At 44.7% G+C, this 9,864-nt stretch overlaps 1 protein-coding gene across 3 annotated transcripts; it reads left to right on the forward strand.

Moving 5' to 3' along the window:
* Window positions 1-547: 547 nt before the first annotated feature.
* On the forward strand, window positions 548-9,447 carry ZNF774 (zinc finger protein 774). Of its 3 annotated transcripts, none has more exons than XM_021098909.2 (4): window positions 548-840; window positions 2,386-2,508; window positions 6,832-6,938; window positions 7,911-9,447. In XM_021098909.2, exons 2-4 carry the CDS (start codon window positions 2,405-2,407, stop codon window positions 9,152-9,154), a joined length of 1,455 nt encoding a protein of 484 aa, XP_020954568.1. In that variant the 5' UTR covers window positions 548-840; window positions 2,386-2,404; the 3' UTR covers window positions 9,155-9,447. The 3 variants fall into 3 exon arrangements, with proteins under 3 accessions (XP_020954568.1, XP_020954567.1, XP_084824666.1); XM_021098908.2 differs by having other exon boundaries at window positions 548-688; XM_084968540.1 differs by lacking the exon at window positions 548-840 and having other exon boundaries at window positions 2,386-3,056; window positions 6,489-6,938.
* The last annotated feature ends 417 nt before the right edge of the window (window positions 9,448-9,864 follow it).

The raw sequence follows: 9,864 nt of genomic DNA on the forward strand, positions 1-9,864 counted from the left end.
GGTCTGTTTTCCACTAACGGTTCCTGATGGGGTTTGTTATGCCCAGTCCGAGTTGGCCTGGAACTTGTAAAGAGGCAGACACCATTCAGGCCATGGCCGCCGCGGGGTAGGGGGAGAGAGGGACCCGGCGGAGGAGGCTGCACAGCAAGGCCGAATCGACGAGCTGCTCCGCGCTCTGGAAGGTCTAGGTGCCAGAGCGCGGGCGATGCAGAAATTGGTACAAGGCTGCTCTGCGATAGTCAGGTGAGGCCCGGAGGTTCGAATCTCAGATCCCTCTCTGGATGTACGGTCTTTGGATCCCCTTCTTAGCTCTGAAGAGGCGGTTCCAGCGGCCGGGCAGCTCGGGAACTGGGTGTTAACACTTGTCACCGCAGGGAATTGGGCGTCCCGGTACTCGCAGTTCTTTGGGACTACGTCTCCCAAAAGACTCAGCTGTGATTGACAGCTCTAACAGCCTATGGACGAGGAATACCTCTCGTCCCAGAAACCGAGAAGCCAATGGAAAAAGGACAGGGGCGGTGTTTTCCGGCTGCTGGCTGTCCAGCCCAGAGTCCCACCTGTGTCCCCACAGCCCTGTCACGAGTCCCGGTCGGGTTCTGGGCGGCACCGCCACGGCGTTGCTGACCAGTTTGGCTTGGCGGTGGAGGACCCTCCCTTCGTGCTCCATCCTCGGCTGGGTCTCTGGGTGGTGAGTGAGCCGGGGAAGGAGATCACTGCGGCTGCCGCTCGTGCGATGCTGAGGGACGTGGATAGGGCTTGCCCGCCGCCCCGCCAACGCCCCTGCGGGATCCCCCCGGTTGCCTTTCGGAGCCCGCGGGTCTTGCTGAGGACTGGGGAGAGGTAGCCGCGGTTTTCTCCGCCTGCATCTGGAGAGCTCATACTCTTAATTTTTTGCTCCTTGTGGCTGGTCCCCTGGTTTCAGCTTAGTTTTGCGACCCTCTGACCGCTGCACCCAGATTGGGGCCTGCAGCACGGAGGGAGGAGAATGGGTGTCAGCCCTACCCATGTGGTCATGTTCCTATTAATAAACCCAGTGAACAAACTGGTGCTTCTCACAATGGCACTTAGTCACCGCACCTCCGAGCTCTAGGTCCTTGAGGTCACTCTCAAAAGGGGGCAGGGGCAAGAGACTGGGTGGGAAATCGGGTTTCTCTAGCTCTGGCTAAGAACTCTCACCCGCTCAATCCTGCTGTCTCCTGCAGGTGGGCCCTTCTGTTGGGTTTTATAATGGATATAGAAATAAAATTTCAAAACTCATAACAGTTTTCACTTCCTAATGACTTTATTTTAATTTGTTAAGGTTTTAAGCCAGAGAGATGAAAGGTATTACCTAAGGTTTTTAGGTTGTTAAAAATCCAGTACTTGATAAGTGACCAATAATAAATGCATAAATGTTTCCATGAAAAGTGGTTTTGTGTGTACCCGAGTAGTAGCCAGGTTCTTTGGTGAGACAAAGATGTGAAACTTCTTCATACCATTCTGGTCCATCCTCCACTGAAATGCAGAATTCTTTGTAGCAGGTTCAGCTGGATGACTTGTATTTGTTTCTATTGGAAACTCTTTTTTAAGTGGGAAAACAAACAAGTATTATCACATGTCTTTGTCACCCCTAATCTTACAACATATTAGCTACTCAATAAATTACTGATTTGTCCAGTAACCTGACCATCTCCCCCCAAATAATTTTTTCATAATACTTATGATCATTTTATTAGTGTGTTAATGGTTGTTTTTAGCCCCCAAGTATTTTGTTTTGTCCTTATCCTCATTGAATTTCACTTAATTTTACAGCTTGTCCATATTGTTTTTTTCATTTTAAATACATGTCCTTTTAAGTTCCATTTCTGACTGCATTAAACCTTGAAATAGAGTGGTACCTAGGGCAATTCCCTTTGAGCTTCTGCATAGTCTGTTCCCTGAGGTTGACATCAAATCTACAAGCCACGAAAAGTCAGCTATTCTAACTGATATAAGTATAATTAAAACCGCAGTTTCCTACTTAGACGAGGAAAATGTAGTTGGAGAGAGTTCAAAACTTTCCAGAAATCAAGTTATACCTGCACATTCTCTCCTCTGTTTATCTTGTCCATCATGGACAATTTATTCCTCAAAAAATTAATGTCTCCAAAGACTGAAGTTTCCATAGATGTGTTTGGGAGGCTCAGGCTTCACTTGGCGATGAGCAAGTTGGTTAAGGGAAAGATGATGTAAAAACAGAGAAAGAAAAGCAACACTTCTGTGGTTGACAGCACACAGAGCTATTCTGGCCTGGGGAGGGGGGTTGGTTGGATATGTTGCATGGCTGTAGTGTCTGTCTTATGATTTTGAGACAGTGGTGAGAATATCTAAAGAGCTACTGATACATACTGAGGTCTCTTGCTTTAGGAACTGATGACGCTCAGTGATGTGGCTGGGAACTTCAGGGAAGAGTGGGTTACCTGGCCACTGCTTAGAGAGTCCTCTTCGGGGATACTACCCTGCACAGTTAGAAGAATGGGCTCTCAATGGGTAAGAATACTACTCTCCTTTAGACTTAGATATCTTGAGCAGGCCCAGATCTGAGTGGTCTCTAGGGATGCTGGTCTCTTAGAGTTCCAGATCTCTGTAAGAGTAATTGTTGCCTCCCTGGCAGAAAAGGAATGACTTCCATTTTTATGGCACTTAGTAATTTGCAGATCTCTTTGATATTTATTGTTTTATTGATATTTTGCCATTCCCCCTTTGATATATATGTTTTCATCCTCCTTTTCCAGCTTAGGACCCTGAGACTCATAAGTGGCAGAGATGAGAGTCCAATCCAGGTCTTTGTGGAAAGGGGGGAGCTCTCCTCATAGGTTTTTTTTTTTCCCCTGTCACTTAAAAACAAAACAAAACAAAACGAAAACAGGAGTTCCCACCGTGGCTTAATGGTTAACGAACCTGACTAGTATCCATGAAGACAAGAGTTTGATTCCTGGCCTCGCTCAGTGGGTTAAGGATCTAGCATTGCCATGAGCTGTGGTGTAGGTCGAAGACACTGCTCGGATCTGGCGTTGCTGTGGCTGTGGCAACCCCTGGTAGTTGACCCCTAGCCTGGGAACCTCTATAAAGACAAAAAAAAAAACAAAAACAAAACCAAAAAACCGCCAGAGCTCTTTCTAAAATACCATGGCTTCCCCTTCTCCCTGCTTTACTTCATGTCTATTACACAAGTAACATTTTGTAATTGACACGTTTTCTTCATACTCATTGAAGAAAAAGACAAGCAAAATGAAAACCAAAGTCATTCATCCTACTGCTGAAGGATTATGATCCTTCCAGTCATTTTCTTAAGCATATACGCAATTAAGAAAATAAAAATAAATAAATTTAAAAAAGGAGTTCCTGTCATGGTGTAGTGGAAATGAATCCGACTAGGAACCATGAGGTTTCAGGTTTGATCCCTGGCCTTGCTAGTGGGTTAACGATCCCGCGTTGCGGTGAGCTGTGGTGTAGGTTTGCAGATGTGGCTCGGATCTGGTGTGGCTGTGGCTGTGGCAAAGGCCTGCGGCTGTAGTTTCCTTTAGACCCCACCTCCGTATGCCGGGGGTACGGCCCTAAAGGAAAAGAAGAAACCTGGGATCATACCAAATTTTTCAATTGCACATTTTATTTTCTTAAACATTGTATTATGAATATATTTGACAACAATAAATATCTTTCTGGGAGTTCCCGTCGTGGCACAGTGGTTAATGAATCCGACTAGGAACCATGAGGTTGCGGGTTTGATCCCTGGCCTTGCTCAGTATGTTAAGGATCTGGTGTTGCCATGAGCTGTGGTGTAGGTTGCAGACGTGGCTCGGATCCCGTGTTGCTGTAGCTCTAGTGTAGGCCGGTGGCTACAGCTCTGATTAGACCCCTAGCCTGGGAACCTCCATATGCTGCGGGAGCGGCCCAAGAAATGGCAGAAAAACAAAAAAAAATTTTTTTTAATTAAAAAAATAAAAAATGAACCATCTTTCTGTATATTACTTAAAATGACAACTTAGTATTTTGTTGTATAGAATACAGTAATTTACATTAAATTGAACCATATATGTGGGGTTTTTTTTGCCACATCCTTGGCATGCAGAAGTTCCTGAGCCAGGGGTGGAGCCCATGCTACAGTAGCAACTCCAGCCATTACAGTGACAATGCTGGATCCTTGACCTGCTGCATAGGTGGCCATTTTTTGACAATTTTTTACCTATAAAATGGCAATTTCATATGGCTCGATCAAAAGTAATTATTTTTTGAGGGACATGTAGGTCATTTCAAATTTTTACCGGTATTGTGATGAACATCTCTTAGCTAATTGTCTTTTTAAAAGTCTTGTTTATTTTATTTTATTTTATTTTTTTTCAGGGCCGTACCTGTGGTATATGGAGGTTCCCAGACTAGGGGTCGAATTGGAGCTATAGGTGCCAGCCTACTCCACAGCCACAGCAACAGAGGATCTAAGCCGAGTCTGCAACCTACACCACAGCTCATGGCAATGCCGGATCCTTAACCCACTGAGCAAGGCTGGGGATCCAACCTGAGTCCTTATGGATGCTAGTTGGATTCGTCTCCACCGAGCCACAATGGGTACTCCAGAAGTCTTGTTTATTGAAGTGTAATTAGTTAATAATTAGCTAATACACCTTTTGCATAACTTTCTTCTCCTTCTTCTTTTTTAACTTTTTTCATTTCCTTTGAATTCCCAGAATTAGAATTGCTGGGCCAGAGAATAGATACATTTCTAAGGTCTTTGGTGTTTTTGTTAAATATCTTCCAAAATGATTGAATCAATTTATTTAGTTATGTGAGCATTATATGAAAGTGTCCATTTCTTCATATTCTATCTATCATGTGGGTATTATAATCTATGAGTCCGGGTAAAATAATAGTGATAGCTAACATTTATTGAGGGCTTATCACTTAATCCTTACAACTCTCACAACAACTCTGTAAGGTAAGTCTTATCATTATCCCTATTTTATACATGAAGACACTGACAGAAACACAGAGAGTTTAAGTAACTTTCCTGAGGTCACACAGCTAGTAAGAGGAAGGGTTAGGATTCAAACTCAGGCAATATGACTCTTTTTTGTTGTTGTTGTTAATTTTTATTGTTACCAAGTTACTGCCCCCCACCACACACGCACACCACAGGGAGACAAGCCAAGCCAATGATAGCACCTGATGGCAACAAAAAAGACATCAGATAACAGTCCATCACGGTGACAGGGGAAACTTCAAGGATGGTCAGAGTGATGGAAAGTGTTGGTTATCACTATTTTAAATTCATCTTTGAACAAGATTTGTCATGCATACAAAAGTTGCATCAAATAAATCATTTGTTTCAAAGAAATACATCTATTTTCCCCTTTCAGCACTGAATTTAAAAAATAAATAAAAACAGTAGATATTTTTACCCACATCTGGTTCCTATATTAACCACATGTAATCAAATCAATTATTTAGTGGTTCATTAGCAAAGAGTGTTTTTTCCCTTCCACAATGAAACATCTCCACATGTTCAGATCAGCAAGCAGATATCACAAGAATATAATAATTCTACCCAGGAAAGACATCCCCCTTACTCAAAGGGATCCGGTTCTGCCCCCACAGTCTGCAGTTTGCCACTGGAAAATCTCACTATCAGCCTTTTGGGGGAGGCTGGGGGTACTGACTCCTGGGAACTAGGTCTCCTGATGCTCTTGGACCTACAGTGAAAAAATGTGTGCTGGGGACTGGAGTGTAAGGACCCCATCCTGCTGGGCTGGAGAGTGCGGAGGCGGGGCCATGTGTGTGGTCAGGCAATATGACTCTTGAGTTTGCATTCTTCTTCACTATATTGTCTGTGTCTCATTGTTGTAATTTGAATTTCTTGGCATAATGGTGAGGTTAGGCTGCTTTTATTTTTTTATTTTTGTGAACCTGTTCATGTCCTTTTCCTTTTTTTGCTTTCCCTAAGGCAGTGTTTATCTTTTTTCTCATGACTGTATTGACTGCTGCCCTTCTGGGAAAATGTAAAAACCAAACATTATAGTTAACTTCCTTGATTCTTTCCAAGGGTGAGGTCATGACAGCTTTGTTTCTGATAAAATTATCTCTCCACATGGGTTTAGCCTTGTGCCTTCAGAAATGAGTTATTGTGCTTATTCTAGAGTTTCTATCACTCAATCTAAATGTTTTTTTTGGCCTCACGCGTGGCATGTGGAAGTTCCTGAGCCAGGGATTGAACCCGTGCCACAGCAGTAACCCAAGCTGCTGTGGTAACAATGCCAGATCCTTTAACCCACTGTGCCATGGGAGAATATATACATATATATATATATATATATATATATATATATATATATATTTTTTTTTTTTTTTTTAAATGGGAGGAAAATAGCTTTTTCTCAGCCTCCTGGGAAGATCACCCTGTTTATCGATTCATTGTGGCTGCTGCCCCCTTTTCTTTACTTTTTAGGACCACACCCATGGTACATGGAGGTTCCCAGGCTGGGGGTCACATAGGAGCTGTAGCTGCTGGCCTACACCACAACCACAGCAACACCAGATCCAAGCCATATCTGCAACCTACACCATAGCTCACAGCAATGCCAGATCCTCAACCCACTGAGCAAGGCCAGGGATTGAACCTGCGTCCTCATGGATACTAGTCATGTTCATTCACTGCTGAGCCATGAAGGGAACTCCATGGCTGCCCTTTTAACGAGACCAAACACATGTTAGAGTTTTGCTGGGTGTTCTCCTCTACCCAGGGAAGAAGGAGGGCTTGCATTTTGATCAGGCCTTGTGTGATTGGCTCAAATTAACATCCTGTGTTCGCTTTCCTTGTAGGATTTCTAGACCAAGTGTAATTTCCCATCTGGAGCAGAAAGAAGAGCCATGGATTTTACCACTCCAAAATTTTGAGGCGAGCAAGATCCAAAGGGAAAGTCACACAGGTGAGATGTGTTACCTGATGGGCAGAAATCTAGCATTTCAGCCCTTGCCTATCTTCTTCTTTTTTTTTTTTTTTTTGTCTTTTTGCCATTTATTGGGCTGCTCTCGCGGCATATGGAGGTTCCCAGGCTAGGGGTCTAACCAGAGCTGTAGCCACCGGCCTACGTCAGAGCCACAGCAACGCGGGATCCGAGCCACGTCTGCAACCTACACCACAGCTCACGGCAACGCCGGATCTTTAACCCACTGAGCAAGGCCAGCGATCGAACCCGCAACCTCATGGTTCCTAGTCGTACTCGTTAACCACTGCCACGACGGGAACTCCCCTTTGTTTATCTTTTTTAGATTTTTTTACTTTTTAGGGCCACACCCCCGGCATATGGAAGTTCCCAGGCTAGGGGTCAAATCGGAGCCGCAGCTGCCAGCCTACACCACGGCTCACAGCAATGCCAGATCCTTAACCCACTGAGCGAGGCCAGGGATTGAACCCAAAACCTTGGGGTTCCTAGTCAGATTCGTTTCCACTGTGACACGGCAGGAACTCCTCAGCCCTTGTTTAAATGAGGAATTTGGAATGCTGCCCTAGACTTCGGCTCTTACTAATGGAAGTTTAAATTTGAGTTTTTGGCAAGTTAGTAACTGACCAAATATAGCTTTCATCCTAAGTAAATATTTCATAGTCTAGAACATCTTTGAAAGAAGTTGCCCAATTTCAATAATATGTGGTATACTCTTGAAGGATAGCCAGGTCACTCAAGATTCATCTGACCATCTCAAAATAAAAGGGCTGCGAAATTTACGTGTTCCATACGCTCAATGATCTTCAATGAACTTTTCACAAAGTCAAAATGAGAGTCATCAAATTCACTGTGGTCTGTTGCCAGAACACAAATTTTAATCTTTCTCGCTGCTTTCGGATGATCTTTCCTGATAAGCGATAACTTTATTCTCTGTTACTGCTGTTAATTTTTCAGACTTTAAGAATCAGGTCGTAAAACTCAATCAGGACATCATCTCTGAAACGGCAGAACCAGGTGGAACATCCACGGAAAGGGCCAATAAAGATATTTCTCATATGCCTATTTGGGGAGGCAATTGGGAGAGGGGTCTTAAATTCGAAGGGCAGCATGGAACCCTTCCAGGAGAGGGCCGGCAGGAGCCCTTTTCACAGGAGAAGGAATTAAACAACCTCCTGGAAGGATATATAGGAAAGAAGCCCATGTGTACAGAATGTGGAAAGAGCTTTAACCAGAGCTCCTATCTCATAAGACACCTAAGAACTCATACTGGCGAGAGGCCTTATACATGCATGGAGTGTGGGAAAAGCTTCAAGCAGAGTTCAGACCTTGTCACTCACCGCAGAACACACACGGGAGAGAAACCCTACCAGTGCAATGGATGTGAGAAAAAATTCAGCGACAGCTCAACCCTCATCAAACATCAGAGAACCCACACAGGGGAGAGACCCCATGAGTGCCCTGAGTGTGGGAAGACTTTTGGACGGAAGCCACACCTCACAATGCACCGACGAACCCATACAGGAGAGAAGCCCTACACGTGCCTCGAGTGTCATAAGAGCTTTAGTCGTAGCTCAAATTTCATCACCCATCAGAGGACCCACACGGGAGTGAAGCCTTATCGGTGCAAGGACTGTGGTGAGCATTTCAGCCAGAGCTCGGATTTGATTAAACACCAGCGAACCCACACGGGGGAAAGGCCCTTTCAATGCCCGGAGTGCGGGAAGGGCTTTAGAGATAGTTCTCATTTTGGAGCTCACATGAGCACGCACTCGGGAGAAAGGCCTTTCAGTTGTCCTTACTGCCACAAAAGTTTCAATCAGAGCTCGCATCTGGTCACGCACCAGAGGACACACACCGGTGAGAGGCCTTTTAAGTGTGACGGCTGTGGGAAAGGATTTGCCGACAGCTCTGCCCTCATTAAGCACCAGCGGATCCACACGGGAGAAAGACCCTATAAATGTGATGAGTGTGGGAAGAGCTTCAGTCAGAGCTCTCACTTCATTACCCACCAACGAATCCACTTAGGAGACAGACCATACTGCTGTCCTGAGTGTGGCAAAACCTTCAACCAGCACTCCCACTTTCTCACACACCAGAGAACACACACAGGAGAAAAACCATTTCGCTGTAGTCAGTGTGACAAGAGCTTCCGACAGAAAGCACATCTTTTATGCCATCAAAACACCCACTTGATCTAATAAATAGTCTTTAGTGGCTCTGCTGCTCCCTTCCAGATTTCCATCAATATTACCTTCAAGTTTTCCAGAGAGAGAAAATCTGCACTTAGGCATCAGAGGCTCGAGGGGGGCCTGATCTGTTTGCTTTTTTCCATGCTTTAATGGTAAGGGTAAACCTTTAGGGTCCAAATAATATTCTGAACCTAAAAGGCATTCCTTCAGGATTTTTGACTGACTCTTAGGGAAATGTGAGTTTACTGGTTGATGCCTTGTTACTGAAAAAGAAGGGAGATAAATGTAGTTGCATTACCATCCTTCATGTCAATCCTGAGTCTTATTTACTATAATGCCTGGCCCTTAAAAGATATTCATTATAGGGTTGGTTGCTTTTATCATCTTTATTATTCAACAAGGAATTTATTAGTGCATCCCCACAAGCCCGGAACTTGCAAGCAATCAGACTGGAGGTAGGAGATTTGGGGTGTGAATGCATAGATTTAAAAAAACAGAAGGAGTTCCCATTGTGGCTCAGTGGAAATGAATCTGACTAGGAACCATGAGGTTGCGGGTTCAATCCCTGGCCTCCCTCAATGGGTTGAGGATCTGGCATTGCCATGAGCTGTGGTGCAGGTCACAGACGTGGCTTGGATCTGGCATTGCTGTGGCTGTGGGGTAGGCCGGCGGCTACAGCTCCGATTGGACCCGCTAGCCTGGGAAACTCCATGTGCTTT

The sequence above is a fragment of the Sus scrofa genome, chromosome 7 (assembly GCF_054392235.1).
Source record: "Sus scrofa isolate SSC_HxYL_T2T_F1_AM1 chromosome 7, Sscrofa_HxYL_maternal_Yorkshire_Landrace_v2.0, whole genome shotgun sequence".
NCBI lineage: Eukaryota > Metazoa > Chordata > Mammalia > Artiodactyla > Suidae > Sus > Sus scrofa.